The sequence below is a fragment of the Podarcis cretensis genome (genome assembly GCF_951804945.1).
Source record: "Podarcis cretensis genome assembly, chromosome: 8".
Classification (NCBI taxonomy): Eukaryota; Metazoa; Chordata; class Lepidosauria; order Squamata; family Lacertidae; genus Podarcis; species Podarcis cretensis.
Genome location: NC_137177.1, coordinates 77,014,130 through 77,032,446, shown reverse-complemented (window position 1 = coordinate 77,032,446; position 18,317 = coordinate 77,014,130). Strand labels below are relative to the sequence as shown.

The following is an 18,317-nucleotide window of genomic DNA, read 5'->3' as shown; positions in this document are numbered from 1 at the left end:
AGCCCCTGTTTCGAGGGATTATCAGAAAACCTTGGATTTGGGGGAGAGGCTGGGATGGGGGTGGCAGAGAGTAGTAGAGACAAGGTGGGGGAAACAGTCAATGTTGGGCGGAAGGGGCAATGGCTCTTCCAGGTAGGACTGGGAAAGATTCCTTGACTTTGAAACTCTGGGAAGCTGCTGCTGGTCAGTGCAGGCAGAACTGAGGTAGATGGATCAATGGTCTGATAAGTGTAAGGCACCTCCTATGTCTTAAAGGAAGGGCCGTGGCTCAGTGGTAGAGCATCTGCTTTGCATGCGGAAGATCCTGTGTTCCTTTCCTAGCATCTCCAGGAAGGGCTAGTAGAGACTAGAGTGCCAGTGTCAGTCACACAGGCAATACTAAGCTTGATGGGGCCAGTGGCTTGACTCAGTCTAAGGCAGCTTCCTAATGTACGAAACATTCAAGGGTCTAGTCCGGAAGCAAGCCCTTAGGCAAATGGGTGAGCCCTGTGCCTGGCAAAAGCTTGGAAGCAACGAAGACTCTCTGTGTGTTTTCCTGCCTTCCTGATCTTCTCCTCCGCCTCCCTCCTCTCCTTTGCAGTCCAAGAATCACTGGTGTCTGAGGAGATCATGCACAACTTGGATACCTGCGAGGTTACGGTGGTTGGTGATGAGCTCAACCAGGAGCAAGAGAGCTTGGAGGTCGACATGGTCCGGCTGCAGCAGAAGGGGATGGAGATGAGCACTTCCAACCTGGGCATGATCATTACCGGTATTGCACTTTCTTCCTCTGTACCTGAATGTGCTTGAAATCCTAATTGCATTAATAAGGCGAAGACCCCAGAGATACCAAGAGATGACTTAAAGTCTTAAATATATTTCAGTTTAAAGTCACAGTGATAAACCATTTTCTGAGCCGGCTGGTATTTACAAAACTAAAAGCAAGCCGTTTTAAAATGTTATTTAAGTTTCCCCGGAGGTCCCCTCAAAAATACATTATGAAAACCTGCATTCCTGTACATAAACGTTTAACAATATACATCTGCAAAACACATTAAGTGATCCACAAGTTTGCATAAACCTTTGGAACTGGTCTTTGGTTTTCAGGAGAATTTGTAGGCAAAATTAAGCTCCTCCATTCTCTTACAAAGGTGTCTTTGTGCTTTGTTCCTCTTGTGTGAAAGCAAGAATAAGGCATCCATGCTTCCTCTTAAAGGTGGCTTGATCTCTCATCAGAGAAACAGTGGGCTGTATCCAGTGTCAGTCCTGCTTAGAGTGGACCCATTGAAATCAATGTGTTCAACTCACTTGGCTCCATTAATTTCAAGGGGTCTAGACTTAGTTGGAGATAATGCATAGTGTCTCACTTGTTCATCAGCCAAGACAGCTCTGCCTTAATGGCAGCATTCAAGTGCCACAAGAATCGCCACAGAATAAGAGCAGGGGACATTTTTGTTAGGCCAGACATGGAGTTCCTGTCCCCTCTTCCTCTCCACTTAGCTGGGATGTTTAAAGCATTGGTACTGGTTAGATAGGCATATGATTCTGATATGTCAAAGGGCAGTTCCGTGGACCCCTTTCGCACCAGGGATGGAGAAGCCTGTGAACCTCCAGATGTTGTTGGACTCCAAGCTCCCATCAGCCCCTGCCAGCATGGCCAGGAATCAGGGTCCAAGTCCAGTAACATCTAGAGAGCCACAGGTTCCTCAACCCTGCTGCAAACAAGCTAGGAAGCACGCTGTTCTCTGTAGTTCCCCTTTTCATTTAATCCGGAACACTGTGGTTCAACAGCTTTGGAACATGCAACGCCAAACCACAGCTTACTGTCTTGGCTTGTTTTCAACCCATTAACCATAATTTGCTATACTTTCCCAGTTCGGGTTAAACAGGAAACTGTGCTTAGTGGAATACTTCTTCGTTTATTCCATTAATTTATTAAAAATATTTCTTAAACCATAATTTATTAAAGACAATAATGTAAATCTTTCATCTCAATTAACATGCAATATGGAATGTTTAAGGCGCCTTATGTAGCTGAAGGTTTTATATTGGTATTTTTACCTCCCCAGAATATTTTTCATGTTCTTGACAGATTTCTGCTGTAACCAGTATTGGGAGCTATATTTCAGGTGGGGTGGGGGTACTTAGGTAGCAGTTTGGATGTTTTGTATAAAAATGCAACTTTCATATAAATGAGAGACAGCTGCCCCCATCCCAGTGCCCTCACCAACATTTTGTGTTACCTCTAGGGGTTGATACTATGGCCAGCTATGAGGAGGTTTTGCACTTGATTCGCTACCGCAATTGGCACGCAGTGTCTCTGTTTGACCGCAAGTTCAAGCTGGTATGTTCGGAGCTGAATGGGCGCTACGTCAGCAATGAATTTAAAGTGGAGGTACGTCAGCAAATGTTGGCTTCAGGAGGTCTACAGGGACTCCTAGGGGTGTTTTGAGGAACTGGGCCCATTAGCTGAAACACCAGCTAATGCCACACAGAGAGCTAATGTGCATCGCGAGTTGAAATATAAAGCTGCCTCACGCAGAGTCCAACTGCTAGTCCATCTGCAAGGAGAGGGTGCCCCTTAACATGGCATTTTGTCAGCCATGGTTTTTATCCTTTTTTAAAAAAGAAGCTGCTAACTGATTCAGAAACACCTTTTTAGTCAATTGAAACAGCAGTTGTCGCAGCCCTGGTGATGCTCATTTTATGAAGCATCTAGCTGCCGTACAGAAAATTATAGTGGATCCTTTCTGTAGGCTTACAGCTGAACATGAACAGAGCCTTGCTGATGGGTCTCGCCAAAGGCCCACCCGCTCTACTATCCTGGTCCCACGGTAGCCTACCACAGGCCTATAACGGCAGTGCTCTCCCCACTTGCGATTTACTAAAACTGGCCTTAAGGGGCATCCTCCTTCCAATAATGGATCATAGTCATTGTGGCTCATAGTCATTAAAATCCTTCCTTGTGAGTTTGTCAGATCCACAAAGGTCTTCCTTTGGTCCTGAATTTTCCACCATTCTGCTTCATTGGGTGACCCTACTGGGTCCTACTATTATGAGTCGGGTATATGTAGAAAATTGGATGCGGAAATGAGGGGGCTAGTTCTCACTCAGCTAATCACAAATTTAATTTTCCCTTTTCTCTTCCCACTTGCCTGTCTTTTGTTTCACCAGGTGAACGTGATCCACACCGCCAACCCCGTGGACCATGCCAGCCACATTGCAGCGCAGCCTCAGTTTGTCCAGCCCGTCCACCATTCCTTTGTCGACCTCTCTGGCCACAACCTGGCTAGCCCTCACCCAGGATTTTCAGGTAAGGGCTCGTCCTGCCTTGGATGAACCTCCTTTGACGACTGCTCTGCCCCCTCCAACCCACTCAGATAAAATCCTCTTCAGAGAGGCTCTTCTGCCACTTAGGAGAGGCAGATCTCTGGCTCTCTTCCCAGAGGTGGCTGATATATCAGTCTAATTGCACCCGAGCAGCACTTAATGTCTTGGGGGATATGAAATTCAAGTCTCCCTATGAGGCACAGATAGCCTGCTAGATTTCTTTAAAAGTAGCCTTCGTTTATTTTAAAAAAGAAAAAAGGAATTACAGCCTGTTTCTCCTTGAGCTCTCGGGAAAGAGGGAGCTCTTCCTTTCCTTTTTTAAATGATTGCCAAGCCTGATGTTGGGATTTCACTGAAAGGTTACACTGTGGGGAGTTACTTGTGGGCATTCCTTGGCCCCAACACACTTAGCACAGCCTTCATCAGCCCCAGGGGTGGGGGAAGCTGATGGGAATTGTAGTCCAAAAGATCCAGAGGGCATCAGATTAGCAGAACTAAGCTTTCTCTGTCATCTCTGAACAAGAGCACAATTTGTTTGGCAGTTTCAATAACGGAGAATCAGGAAGAGGCTGGCAAAATAATTCACAAACCAGTGAAGGGAGCCCGGGATGGGCATTCATAACCAGAGACTGTGGGTTCCAGACACCTTTTGACGTCTGCCCCTTAGCAGCCTTGTCATGAGGCTGGGCCTCAATGAGAACCATTAGCCTTGGAAGTTGGAGTGAAGCAGTTAGGAGCAGCTTATGCTTCAGAAATGTAGATGAGCTTACTGTACAGTTGCTTGGGAACTAGTATACCTTTTTGTAACTACATGTGATAAACATGCAAACTTAGCAAGCAGCATTTTGGGGGTGGGGGGTTTCCCGTATCATGCACATAGTGTGATTCTCTAGTGCTTCCTTCTCCAAAAAATCCTGAGTAGTCCTAGAAAAATTCCCCTGATCTCCTCACCACTTTGGGTAAGGAAGTACATGGCATGTGCTGCCTGCTTCTTCCTCTTCTGTTACTATCTAACTGCAATCTGCCTCCGTCTTCCTACCCTCTCCTAGTGGTCCCAAGCACTGCCACTGTTGTGATTGTGGTCTGCGTCAGCTTCCTAGTATTCATGATCATCCTGGGCGTGTTCCGGATCAGAGCTGCCCACCAGCGGACAATGCGGGACCAGGATTCTGGGAAGGAGAACGAGATGGACTGGGACGACTCAGCCTTGACCATTACTGTCAACCCCATGGAGGTAAGGCTTGTGCGGTGTTGTGGGTTTCTCTGTGTGGGTTCCCTGCCCTCCTCTTCCCCCTCCTTTCGCTCTTGCACTTTATCCAAGAGGGCAGGGTACAGATTCCTCTGGGGCTTCGTTCTTCAATAGGTGGTCCAAAGTTTGCATCGTGCCTGCTGAGCTTCTACAGCCAGTCCTCCAAGGGAGCCCACCCTTATCTCACCATCATTGGCATTCCTCTGCCACCAGCGCTGCAGCATCTTCCTCTGGCTTTTCTTTAAAGGCCCTGTATGTGAGAGGCGGGCCTGATGCTAAAATTTATGAAGCATTTCACCCTTCACTAATTGATTTGAAAAAAGGGTGGTGGTGGTAGGGACATCATTCGGACCTCCAGGCCTCTCTGGCTGGTCCTCAGCACTCTTCCCAAGCCACACCCCTCACTGGCTCTCCCTGAGTGCCTTTATCCCTGAATGGGATGCAATCTAAAGGGAGCCAGCTCTTGGAAGTTGTACAGGCAAACACACCAGCAGTTGACATCTCCCAAACACAAGACATCCATTAAACTGCTGTATCCTGAGCCAACTGAATTTTCCAAAAGTGCCCCTCAGCTCGTTCTCTCCCTGAACATTCCTGGCTTCTGGCCAGCATGAAACATCTACTTGGGCTGACCAGACTCTGGAACTCAACTGCTCTCTCCTTCCCCTGGACAAGAGATTGCCTTTTGCTGAACTCTGTAGGAGAGGTGCATCACCCTGCCTGCATTTGGAGCTGCGTTGGTCTTCGGCTTGAGTCATGGGCTTGTATTTTCTGCCTGTATGGGGAAGAGCAAGCCAGAGGAGACTGGTAGAAGAAAGGACTTGGGTAGAAAGCCTCAGAAGTGAAAGAACAACATCACCACAATGGGTCATTGTTTGTGGGCTTCCCATTTGTGAGAACAGCATGGCCCTTCTTACCCGTTTATAAAGTATTTACCACTCTTTCAGTAAAAAAAAAAAAATACCAAAGTGGATTGCAACAAAAATGCGTGAAAGCAAAAGTTTAAAACAGGCATCAATTAACTATTGTGGAATTCATTGCCTGCCTAAGCCTTGCAGAATAGAAAAGTTTTCAGTAGGCATTTAAAAGTTGCAATAGAAGGTGCCTTGCATTATTATGTCATATTCGACTAAACATCTACTCCGAATATACCCCTTGAATCTAATTGAACTAAGTACAGTGGTACCTCTGGATACGAACGGGATCTGTTCCAGAGCCCCATTTGCATCCAGAAGCAAACGCACCCCGCGTCTGTGTGTGCGCGGGTTGCAATTCACTGCGCATGCGCATGACGTCATTTTGACCGTTTGCACGTATGCGAGCAGCAAAACCTGGAAGTAACGCATTTCGTTACTTCCGGGTTGCCGCGGAGCGCAACCCGAAAGCGCTCAACCTGAAGCACATTCAACCCGAGGTATGACTAGTTGTTTTTTTATTATTACTGTACTTATTTATCTCCTGCCTTTCCTCCCTGACTGGGACTAAAGGCAGCATTCACAAACTCAAACAACTCAGATAAAATTCAAAAAGCTAGAATCGTATAAAAGGCAGTAAGTTGAAAAGTCATCATTCTCTAATAGAATTCAAATGGTATAAAAGGTAAATGTGTTAAAATACAGATAGCAAACAAGCAGAGCGCTGTTCCTTAAAAAAAACAACCCCTGCCCAGTGGCCTCTCTTAATTTCAGTGGGGGCTGCTCCAAGTAGAACTAGCATTGGCTGCAATGCCATTCGTGCTTTTTGGGTCTTTGTTTTCCTTGCACAGACATACGAGGACCAGCACAGCAGCGAGGAGGAGGAGGAAGAGGAGGAGGAGGAGAGTGAGGATGGGGGGGAGGAGGAGGACGACATCACCAGCGCTGAGTCCGAGAGCAGTGACGAAGAGGAGGGGGAGCGGGAAGAGGACCAGCAGAACGTGAACAGGCAGCAGCAGCTAGAATGGGATGACTCCACGCTCACCTATTGATCCCAGCTCCCTCCGCTGTTGTATGTCTCTCTCTGTCTGTCTCTCTGTCTCTCTCCTTTGTTCTTCTGCCCTAGAAGACTCTGCGGCAAAACCACTCCATCGCTCCTGAGAATCCATGGCGTGAACAGAGTCGCTTAGGCCCCCAGAGCTGACCAACATCCCCCCCTCCCTAGACCCCCTGTCCTGGTGTCCTGTCTCTTCTTTCCTGGCTAATCTCGCCAATCAAAATCTCGCACCTCTAGAAATTTAGTACCTATTTCTCCCTCGCCTCACAATGACTGGATTATTTTTATTTCTACTCTGCAAGGAACTGCCTTGTGCTATCTGTCTCTCTCACTCACACACTCCTTGTGTCATCTCATTTAAGGGACGTGACCAGCCCTCTAGTCATTGCACATGCTAGACCATGATTTTGAGGTTTTTTTAATCTTATTTTTGGTCCGGCACTAGGCTTCTGGCGTTGTTTCTCATGCTTTCTTGTTGGGGTGGTTGAGTGTAAAATAATAATAACAATAATGCCAGGATCCTTCTCTCACAAAAAGATTAACTTTTTAAAAACTTTTGGGTCGGATTTATTATTATTTTTATTATTATTATTTTGTGGCTTGTTACATCCCTGTGATTCTTCTTCTTCTTTTTAAATGCATTTCTTTTCCTCCTCCTGAACTCTAGTGCATGTGTAAAGTGGCAGAATGAGGTTAACTATGTTAGAAGATTTAACAGACTTTTTAATATTTTGTAAATAATCTTGGAATTATGTAATTACGTCATTTGTGGTAGTGAAAACGGGGAAAGGGGGGAGGGGGGACACAAGCCATGCTAGGGTTTTAAAATCAAAAATCATGCCGCATGATGTAATAATAAGGTTTTGGGCTTTCCTCCCCCCAAAAAATTGCTGCAGCAGCAGCATGGGGCAAGTTTAATTAGCGTAGAGGAAAAGCTAACGATGATCCAATGGCATTGGATTAGACTGCCATCTTCTCTCTGGCACAACTCTACTGATGGGTTTCTCCCCTTTTTATTTTTTTATATTTTATTGTTGTGGGAGGGGGGGGGTGGCAAAAAATGATTTGACCATGAAGGCATCTTCATGGACCCCCCCCCCTTTATTTTTCTGGGTCCAACTGTCCTGCCTCTTGCATTCTGGGTCCTGGTCTGTTTCAGTTTTAGGGACAGTAAGGTGGGCTGGCCAGATCACACAATTTCTTTTGCACAAAGGGAGACAGCCCATTTGGACCACTTGGGCCTGGTGCTCTCTCTGGGTTGCACACTACTAGTCACGCAGGTGGCTCGGTTGATTGTAAAAGGACAGTGTCGCAGGAAGGGTGCTTCTGTCTTGGCTGCCTGTCTTAAGTCGTGAACTTGAATATACATTTTGGAGAGGAGGAGGTCAGGTCGACTTTCCTTGCTGGCATCATTCCTGTTTTTTTTTTTTTTTTTAAACAAACACTCCTGTCCATTCCCTGTAGCTCCTTTGGTACAATTAACGTGGGGATGTTGGGTCTCTTTTTATTAAGCTTCCGTTCTCTTCTTTCGGTCGTTGTTTACACTGAACATATGTGCTACCTTTCTGTCAAAACTAGGGCATAAGCTATTCCCAGTGGTGACCTTGTGAATACTCTTTAATTAAGCAGTTTAGTCCACAAGGTTTGGAGACGGGGCAGGGGGTTGTCGGTGGGAAGACCATGCCCAGTAAAATGTTTTGCCCGAATTTGGAAGGGACCAGAGTGGTTTTCCGAAAAGCAAGTTATGACCCCGATGGCAGTGGTGAGTGCTGGGCTTTTCATTAGGCATGTGGTCCTCCCTCTCCTCTGGTTTAACTTTTTAAAAATTACTATTCCTTGAGAGAGCCACGAGTTTATTGCTTTTACAGTTGATTTATTCCCCTGAAGGGGTGTTCTGCTGAAGCTTTTCTTTGTTGTGTGGGTTGCCTGCTAAGGTGAGCCAAGTTCTGACCGGCTGCTTTGCATGAGGGGAAAAAAATCTGGCTGCATTGCAGTTTTAGGAGTTTGAGCATTGGATTCAGCAGGGCCGGGGGAGAATGTTGGCTGCTGGGATGTCTGTTTGTGGGGAGGCGGAGGGCTTGATCCAGGTGGTTGGAGACAGCAGTGAGGAAATAGAGTGAGACCTCCCCTCATTGGTAGAGTGTCTGCCTTGAATGCAGAAGGGCTGTAGCTTCAATCCCCTGTGGCATCTCCAGGTAGAGCTAGGGATGTCCCTCCTGAAAGTCCTGGGAAGGCACTGCCAGTCAGTACAGATATTACTGAGCTAGATGGCTGGCTTGGGATAAGGCAGCTTCCTGCAAGATGCTTCTGGACCTGGCATTTTTAATCTCTTACTACCTAGCAGCAGGGTTTGTTTTTGCGTAGGGATGGGGACCTTGCAGCACTCCTGATGTTGCTGGGCTCCTGCCCCACAGCCAGCATGACCAGTGGTCAGGGATGATGGGAGCTGTGTCTGCAGGGGCAGAGTCCCCATCCCTAAGTTAGAGGCAAGTCTCTCTGGAGTGCCTTTTACAATAGGGTGGACCTGACGATAGGGAAAGGCTAAGCCCCAAACAACTTGGCTCATTCCTGCTCACTTTGGGGGTGTGGGGGGGTTGTTTAATTGCAAAAATGTTAAGGGGCAAGGAAGTTGGTTTTGACCACTGTTACATGTGCTAGTTTGAAGTAAAACAAAACAAAACGGGAAAACTTTTAACATATGTCCAAGTTGCCCTGTGCTTTAAATGTCACTGTGTAGAGAAGACTCCTTAACCCTCTTTTTCATGATACCATCACTGTAGCAGCTGTATTTTAGAGACTGTAAACCTGATCATGACACACTCTCTCTCTCTCTCTTTTAAATGCTAATGCTGAAAGGTTGTACACTTTTTCTGATGCAGTATGTAGCCATCATGGATCTAACATTTCAGATGTGTATATTGGTAAATAGGTCAAGTTTTTGGGGGGTGGGGAGTCTGAGCTACAATAAATTTCTGGTTCTAAATTTTTCTTTTGTTATTGTCTAACTTTCTGCCTCTTTGTTAGGCCTCTGAGCTGATTTCTTTCTGCCCAGCAACTGAATGCATTTTTTTTTAATCCTATATTGTTTAGGAAACAAAATGTGTAAGCGTTTTTCTGACAGAGCTTCTTAAAAGAAATGGAGGCTATAAACATTGCACCTTGGTAACATAGATTTGGAAGCAGGATCTGATGACGGTATCCTCTCAAGTCCTTTTGTGCTTGTACAGATAAGGGCCGTAGCTCAGTTGTACAGCATCTGCCTTGCAAGCAGAAGGCATGGCCAGGTATGGCTGGGAGAGACTCCTGCCTTAAACCCTGGAGAGCAGCTTCCAGACTGTGTTGACAATACTAGATGGCCCCCTGTTCTGGCTCATTATAAAGCAAGGTAGGTCTTTGAAAAGTTTTCGACCCAGAAAAGGAAATTTAAGTATATCAAAAGTCTTCAGTTTTGCAAAAAGGCAGTTTGGAACCTGGGTGTTGAGGCATCCTTGCTCATTCTGCCTTTTGCAAAAATCTGTAAGCTGGTCATATGTTGAACATTATTATTAGTGGCCCTTGCAGCGTACCAACAAGACAGTCCAACTGCTAATAAGAAATGACAGGGACACACCTTAACAAAAACAGCTATATTTCAGTCCCCAAACCAAGCACCTGAAATCACATGTAAACCTTTATAAATGCAAATCTTTGGCTTAAGCCCCCACATAGGAACAAAAAACAGTTCAGAATCGGCTTGTACGTAGTACCTCAAGGCTGTTTTCTTTACAGTTATTGGCTAAGTATAAGTGAAACAAAAAAATTACTTAGCACAGTGACTATCCAGTACAAGTGTAAGAGTTTTGATCTTTACTGCAACCATGCAAGTAAAGCATTGCAGGAGACACTGTCACCTGTAGCATTTCTTTCTTTTTTTATAGAGGTGAGGGTGCATGTGTTACACAAAAGAATCCAGAAAAGAAAGGCATCAAATCCTCCTCCTAGAGAGCCCAGCTCTTCCGATTTGGGAGGTTTTCACACTACAAATATCTCTGTTCAACCAGTGAACAAGTAAAGTATATCTAGCACACGCTTTATCAGTATAAAATACACAACACGCAAAACCACACATACCCCTTTCAAAGCCATCCTTTTAAAATGCATGTGCTGGAAGGATGCTGCTAACTGCTTTTCCCAAAGGCCCAGTCCTCACTCTGCTGAGAGGCCAAAGCAATCTTGAAGTTACAGAATGCCTATACAAGGACCTCCTGTAATCCATGAATGGACTCACAAACACACACATAAACAAAGATGTGCAGGAGGAGTAGCTTTCCAGCAAGAAAAGACTCAAGCAGTCGCATAAATAGCCAAGAAGTAGGAAACCTTTTCTTGGAGGGTCCATTTCAAAGGATGGGCAGGTGCTGGGGGCTTTAGCCCCCCCAAAAAAAAATATTGAGAGGGGGTGCCACTGCTGGGCCCCATCTCCCCGCCCTACAGCGAGGGTGAACATCACAAGTTGCAACCCAGTTGTGGAGAGGGGCACAGCTCTCTGCCACCAACTCTTCACTCCAAGGAAGCTGTCTTGGCAGCTCCCTCACAGGCCAAAGCCAGGCTCCAATGGGAGCCTGTTGAGGGGAGGGGGCTGGTCACATGTATGATGTGATGGCCCCCCCCAAAAAAATATTGGGCACAACTCGGTGTGCCTGGCAGGTAGATAAAAGAGGCTTAGAGAACTATTGCCTGTTGTCCTTGGACACATTGTGAGCCAGCCAGTTGACTTTGGTTTTCCAGCTCTCCCGCAGGGCTTCGTTAAACTTGAGCTGGAAGTGTTTCCTCGCCTCTTCATCCGTCTTCCCTAATGCCAGCGAGTCCTAAGGAAGGAGGAAAAAGGAGCTAAATTTATTGTTTTATTTTTAGTTCAGTTTCTTACCCGCCCTTCACCATAAGGTCCCAGCAAACAAAAACACAGTATTAAAAACAATTTAAGAGAGGGGTTCTCAAACTGGTCAGTGGACCACAGCATTGTCTATGCTCCATATCCACGTTGATTTTTAACTCTGTTTTTATTGCTGCTTTCATTTCATACATATTATAGTTTGTTGTGTTCTATGGAATAGTAAACATAGTACAAAATGTAAGAAATGAAGCTGCAAAAACACGATTGAAAATTGTGCAGCACCTAACAATTGCTATGGCAGGCAAAAATATTCAGTGGTCCGTGGGGGGGGGGCGGATTTTTGGGGAAAACGGGGTCAGCTTGCTGTAAAGGTGGGTCCTTGCCTGACCTTAAGGTTCCCTTGAGACCTGCCTCTCTCACCTTGAGATACTGGATGTCTTTGGAGCAGCTTAGCTCCGGCAGCCCCGCTGCTTTCATCAGTGCAAACAGGTGTAGAAAGAGGAGGCCGTGGCATCGGAGGATCATGTAGGCTCTTTCGCAGTACTCTCTGAATCTGGAAGGAAAAAGGTATGAAATGGAAGTGGATGGAAGGGAGGACAATGCCCCCTCCCTAATAAATAAATTGTGCAACTTAATTTCACTAGGATTTGCACTAGATACAATTCAGGAACAATTGTACACACCAACACTCTGCAACATATACATGGGACAACTCATGGGCTTCGTAGATCACTTATTACAGCCCATTGCCAGAAGCAAACTGTCTACATTTGCTTGTTTGTATAGACAGTGTGTCATTAGTTAGATAATTTGTAATACTTCTTACACCACTGATTTATTAATTGCCTTCTAAGCCATAGTCTCAAGGTGTATTACATGGAAGTTAATTAAAAGCAGTTTAAAACACAAAAACAACGAATACATTTAAAACAAGACTAAAATCCATTCATCAAGTGTGTGTGTGTGAGGGGGTGTCTTCAACTGTTTCCAAAAGTGCAGATAGTGGGTTCCTGCCATATCTCGAAATGCCCTGCTCTGAGTTACTGCAAAATGCACTTCAGAAGTCTTTGGAACTTGCAAGAGAAACTCTCCCGCAGACTGCAGCGATCTACTGGGTGTGTAAGGCACAAGGCGGCTTCTCAAGTAACCTGGTTCTGAGCTGTATACAGAATGCGGTATAGGTGTATTTTTGTCTTTTTAATGGTGGTATACAATGTTAGGCCCATTAACTTCAGTAGGTCTGCTCTGAGTAAGACTCTCATTGGGTGCAGCCCATAAATTTCCTCCCCTGTGTATGTGTTAATACACATCCAGATTTTACACACAGACCCTCACTGTGCGTGCGCATATACCTTTTACACAAAACATCCATTGTATATAGTCCATCTCTCTGGCTTTGTTTCTCAGTTACCAGCCTCTCCCAACCCTGGACACAAAGCCCTTGATTCCATCCTAAGCCCCAGGCAAATCGGGGAGGGGAGAGCCCGGCCAGAGCAAATTGGGGGTAACTTTCAAAGCAACACAGAGCATCCTTTACCGTTCAAACTTCTCGCTGTTGCTGGTTTTGCCCTGCTGGATCACGTGGACAAAGTCGTAGGTCAAGATGAAAGGGACCCGTTCGCGATTGATCCCGAACTTGGTCTTGAAATTTCCCAGGAAGTGGCCAAAATCAATGTGAAACAGCTGGAAACAAATGGGGGGGGGGGAGAGCAGGTTAGGGCTTCTAATTGCAAGCCTGGCAGCATCGTCCCAACGGCCTAGAATTTCCCAACACAGAAGACAGACCCTACTTGCACCATTCTAAAAACCAATAAATTCTGCACTAAGAAATTACACAATAGGTAGTGCAAACCTTAAGCAAATCTGCCATTTCAGAAGCATTACTGCCTCCAACAGTGGAGGCAGAGAATAGGCCCTCATGGCTAGTGGCCATTAGCAGCCCCCTCCACGAATTTGTCCAATCCTCTTTTAACGCCATCCAAGTTGGTGAGCATCACTACATACTGCGGAAGCAAATTCTATTGGGGGAGGGGATTTTATCTAGCCACTGTCTCCATGCCATGCATAAATTTACAAGCTGCTAATGTGTAGCCTCTTCATTGCCCTTTTCTCTTAAAAAAGTCCCTAATGCTGCAACCTCCTTATGGGAGAGTTTGAAAACCACTGCAGAAGCCTTCCTTATCGGTATAAAACTACTCCACAGGGGTGTTGAGAGGATTCCAAAAGAGGTGGGAATCGCCCCTTGAAGGCATATCAGATTGCCGATACCTGGCCATTCTCTCGGATCATGATGTTGTCACTGTGGCGGTCTCCAATGCCAAGCACGTAGGTGGCCACGCAGTATCCAGCACAGGAGAGTGTGAATTCCTCAATGGCTCGGTCCAGCGCATCGCTACACAAAAGGCAGGGAACAAAAACCCACTGAAGATAAGCTGGAGCTCATCCTTGCAAGGCAATGTAACCTTGCAGCCGGTGTGGTATGGTGGTTAAAGTGCCGGACTAGGACCTGGGAGACCAGGGTTCAAATCCCTGCTCCATCATGAAGTTCACTGGATGCGTCCCTAATCTACCTCTCAGGGTTGTTTGTGGGTAAAATGGGGAGGTGGTGAAACCATGTATCCTGTCGCCACGAGTTCCTTGGTGGGACATAAATGATTCAAAATAACAATGGAGTGAGCTAGGTCAGAGAACATGGCCAACTTCTCCATGGCTTCACATACACCATATGCATTTAAAGAGCATGACTTCCTCCAAAGAATCCCAGGAACTAGTTTGTCATGGGTACTGGGAATTATAGGGGTAAAACTACAGTTCCCAGGATTATTTGGGGGATGGAACCATGTACTTTAAATGTATGGTGTGTGTGCCCCATACATGTCTGTTACAACCACAAATAGGATGTAGGTGTTTGGGGCGGGGGGTTGCCTTCTCCCATATATACCAGCCCCAGACACTGAGATCAGGTAAAATACTTTCTTAACCCAGCCCCAAACAGCAAACATAATGTGTCAATGCAGGAAGGGATGTTCTCAGTTGCAGCACTCATTACACAACAGCCTCCCCTTCACAGATCTGGCAGGTGCCAACCCTAATAGGTTTAAGCCATCTTTTAAAAGACATTTTTGTTTATCCAGGTATTTAGATTATCTGTTGCTGGGGCTGATAGTGTGATGCTCACAACTTCCCACACTCACGAGGTGCTGAGGGTGGTTATTTTTTTCCCTTGGAAAGTAGATAGGACTGGAGGAGGAAGTTGGGTAAGTGACTTTCTTTCCCACTTCCTCTTTCAGCTTTATGTACTTTTCAAAGCTCCCAATGAACTCAAGGCACCAGCTTAAAAATTCTGCATGTGTCCAGTAAGCCTATTAAAGGTTGGTGACCCTTCATCTATTTGGGAAGTCGGGGTTTTTTAACCCTCACTGAACCATTTTGCAATTTGATTTATATTTGTGGGCTTGAATCCACAGCAGCAATAAGCTCCTCGTTCCATTCATGCAAGCATTTATGTCAGCACAACACAACCTCCCTCCCCTCCTCTGGAGAAGATCTGGGGGTGGAGTGGAGTGGAGGGCGGAGAGAGAAGTTCCCATGTGTGAACTCAAATCCTTGCACTAATGGAACAAGAGGCCTTATATACAACCTACTGTTCTTACTTGCTCTAACAATAATTTAAAAATAACAGTAGTCATAGTAAGGAAATAGAATTGTAGGGTTAGAAGGGGGCCATGGATTCCAACCCCTTGCAATAATACAAAAACTTACCCTGGGTTCTTGGACTTCAGCCAGTTCAACAAGGCGTCCTTGTTGAAGGCGGCAGTGGCCGCCATATTGCTCTTGTTGAGCTGAATGTTGGCAATCGTGTCTGAGTCCATGACCACTTCTATCAGCCCTGTCTTGTCTCCCGTGGAAAGGCAGCCATAAGGAGTCATCCTTAAAGAAGGTAAGAGTGAGAGGAAGATGTCAGGACCCTTTTTAAAAAATTCTGGGTGTTTTGCAGGGAAGCCACTGCCAGCCCAAGTGGGCAAGAGGCAGGTACATGGCCAAAAAACCCCAAACCAGACCCAGGCATGGGTCCCAAGTTCTTAAAAGGCCTGGATGGAAGGTGTGTTGCCCAAGCCATGGTCACTGTTGGGGGAAAAGAGCAGGGACTCAAGGCTGTCCTGACGCCAGAGAAGTATTTTGAAGACTGGAGCAAGCCCTGAGGCAAGGGCTTTTATATACCCTGGTATACCGGGAGTGGCTGTTGAACAGTCAGGTGACAGAATGCTTGGACAGTGTAGAGTTTCTGCGCCTTAAAAGTGCCATTTTATGCTGGGCTACCAGTCTGCTCTGATTGCAGCAGCCGCAGAGGTAGCGCACCATTAGCAGCCTAGTTTGAGGCTTCCACTCCATTGCCCTACACACATAAACACACACCCCAACACCCAGGGCTAATTTGCAAATATCAGGAGAGACAGGAGTGAGAGACCCAAACCAGCCTCGATGGCTTGCTCTTTTGTGGACCAGAAGCTAAATGGATCTCTCAGCCCTAATCAACCTCAGAGGGTTGTTGTGAAGGTAAAATTGGTGGGTGGGGGGAGAGAAGAGAAGAGAAGAGAGAACTATGTATGCAGCCTTAAGGACCTTGGATGAAAGGGGGGGCGTATAAACATCATAATTATTTATTTTGGAACTCACCTGAGATCTAGCCCTTCTTTCTTCCACAGGATATCCATCAGCTGGATCATCTGCAGGGTCAACATATCCTGACGGAGATCTGAAAAATTAAGAAACATTTCTCTTTTTTTCTCTATTCATCCCATGATTTCTCCCATTTCATCAGTGGTTATGATGATGGGAACATTTGCCTTTGTGTGTTCTTCATTTGGCCACAATGGGGCACTAACAACATGCAGATTTGTACATTCCCATGTTTTAGGGTGCTCTGATGATTAAAACTGGGAAAGTTGGGGTAGAATTGTGACTAAGAGACTAAGGGTTGTAGCCAGCATTAGTCCTACTCAGAGTAGACGCTGTGCAACTGATTGGCACGGCTAACTTAGCAAAACTTAGCCTGATGAGACCTAGGGAGGAGTCTCCTAAGTTGTACATCTTGCCTCTGTCAACACGAACTCACTTAGCAGAAGGAAAACTGATGCCTGTTCATTGGGCATCATAATACGGACCTACTTTACAAGGTTGTTGTAAAAAGATTACCAGCATAATGCACAATGTTTGTGCTAGGAAACTAGCATGCCAACTTAAGATATGTACCTTCTTTAGGAAAGCGGTTTTTTGTATGTTAGCCGGCATGTTGTTTACTTAATCTACACCCTGCAGTGTCAACAGTGGAAATAAAATTCCAGGGTTGCTTTAAAAAATCCACATTAAAAGCAAATAGCCAAATCAAGAGGTAAATATATAATACCCTGCAAACTGTCACAAATGTGGATGTAGATAGATATGTGCATGCCCCAGAACAGCCTCTATGTAACCACACCTCTTAATTACCTTGTCAAAACTCATTAGTTTTAATCAATAAAAAGCCAGAGCAGGAACTCATGCAGAGACACAGCAGGCAGCCTCTTTCCTGAAAGGTGGTCCTAGGAGCCTTAAGTCCAGCAATGGGCAACCTGCAGCCTTCCAGATGCTGCTGGACAACAAACTCATTCCTACTTTATTGTAACAAAGCCAGAGTAAACGTAGTTGAAATAATCACATACTCTTCTAATTTCCCACATCCTCTGCTCTTTCCCAGTGTCTATTTTAAACTGTAAGCTGCTTGGGGCAAGGACCTGCCATATCGCTGTTTGTAAAAACACTACACACAGACTGCATCAAACAAAGAAGTGATAGCCAGCTGCATAGTTTATCTACATGCTCCTTAGTTAACACGACCACTGTTACTGGGAGAGGCATCTCCCTGGGACAAAGAGGCTCCTCCTATATCCCCAACCCAGCAAGAAGCTGTGGTGTGGCTTCCTTACCGTCTCCATTTTTGAAGATGATCCCCACGTTGCTGGTGCCGCCTATCTCTTCATTGTTAAACACGATCCAGAGAGGCTTCATCTTCGAGTCCATGAAAGTGCAAAGCTCCACACTAGAAAAATTTGCGCACACACACATATATATATGAAAACCAGCTGAAAACCTCCACCCACTTGCAGAAGCGTGGAGGTAAGAAGGGGTGGAAATAATAACACTTTTAAATGGTGCAAGATAGACTCTTTCCACATAGCCATGCTGTGTTGTCAAGCTGCTCTACTGGATCCCTGGCAGAAAGAGGGAGATCTTTCCCCCAACACCTGCTGCCAGGTCCTTCAAAATCAGGGTTTCCTAAACTTGGGTCACCAGTTGCTTCTGGACTACAACACCCATCATCCCTAGCTAGCAGGACCAGTGATCAGGGATGATGGGAACTGTAGTCCAAAAACAGCTGGGACCCAAGTTTGGAGAGACCTGCTTTAAAAGGAAAGGCTAGAGATCAAACCCAGGCCCTTCCACATGCAAGGCATGTGCTCTACTAGTGACCTACAGCCCTTCCCTTGAGGCGTTAAGAACAAAAGAAAGCTGATTTATACAGGGTCAAACCATTAGGTCCATCTAGTTCAGTACTGCCTGCAATGACTGGCAGTGACTCTCCAGGGTTTCAGGCAGGGAATCTTTCCCAGCCCTACCTGGAAACACCAATGGGTCATTCTGCTTGCAAAGAAGATGCTCTACTGCTGAGCTCAGAGCCCTCCTGAGTCTACACCATCCTAGGCCCAGATTGTGCAAAATGCTACAGCCAAACAGTTGGTGGGGGCAGATGACTGCCAGCACTTAACTCTGGTGCTTAAAAGCTTGCACTGGCTGCACAACTGCTACTGGCTCAAATTTGAGGTTCTTGTACTAATTTATAAGGCTCTTCACCCCTTGTATCCCTGCCTGATTACT

The 18,317-nt window shown here is 45.8% G+C and overlaps 3 protein-coding genes across 6 annotated transcripts in view; 2 read left to right on the top strand and 1 right to left on the bottom strand.

Annotated features, from left to right (window-relative positions):
* The window catches only part of CLSTN1 (calsyntenin 1), a 60,465-nt gene extending 52,510 nt beyond the window's left edge, over window positions 1-7,955 (top strand). For all 3 annotated transcript variants that reach the window (XM_079986860.1, XM_079986858.1, XM_079986859.1), the window contains 5 exons: window positions 581-751; window positions 2,229-2,374; window positions 3,154-3,292; window positions 4,359-4,543; window positions 6,324-7,955. In XM_079986860.1, coding sequence (XP_079842986.1) covers window positions 581-751; window positions 2,229-2,374; window positions 3,154-3,292; window positions 4,359-4,543; window positions 6,324-6,524 — 842 coding nt within the window. In that variant the 3' untranslated portion in view covers window positions 6,525-7,955. The remainder of the gene's footprint in view (window positions 1-580; window positions 752-2,228; window positions 2,375-3,153; window positions 3,293-4,358; window positions 4,544-6,323) is intronic.
* Window positions 1-18,317, top strand: part of LOC307222181 (uncharacterized protein) — a 214,140-nt gene that overhangs the window by 151,021 nt on the left and 44,802 nt on the right. The gene's annotated exons all lie outside the window — the stretch shown is intronic.
* The window catches only part of PIK3CD (phosphatidylinositol-4,5-bisphosphate 3-kinase catalytic subunit delta), a 53,163-nt gene continuing 44,986 nt past the window's right edge, over window positions 10,141-18,317 (bottom strand). For both annotated transcript variants that reach the window (XM_079986827.1, XM_079986828.1), the window contains 7 exons: window positions 17,369-17,481; window positions 16,080-16,158; window positions 15,165-15,332; window positions 13,671-13,794; window positions 12,940-13,085; window positions 11,823-11,955; window positions 10,141-11,376 (listed from right to left, as the gene is read on the bottom strand). In XM_079986827.1, the coding sequence (XP_079842953.1) occupies window positions 11,239-11,376; window positions 11,823-11,955; window positions 12,940-13,085; window positions 13,671-13,794; window positions 15,165-15,332; window positions 16,080-16,158; window positions 17,369-17,481 (901 nt within the window). In that variant the 3' untranslated portion in view covers window positions 10,141-11,238. The remainder of the gene's footprint in view (window positions 11,377-11,822; window positions 11,956-12,939; window positions 13,086-13,670; window positions 13,795-15,164; window positions 15,333-16,079; window positions 16,159-17,368; window positions 17,482-18,317) is intronic.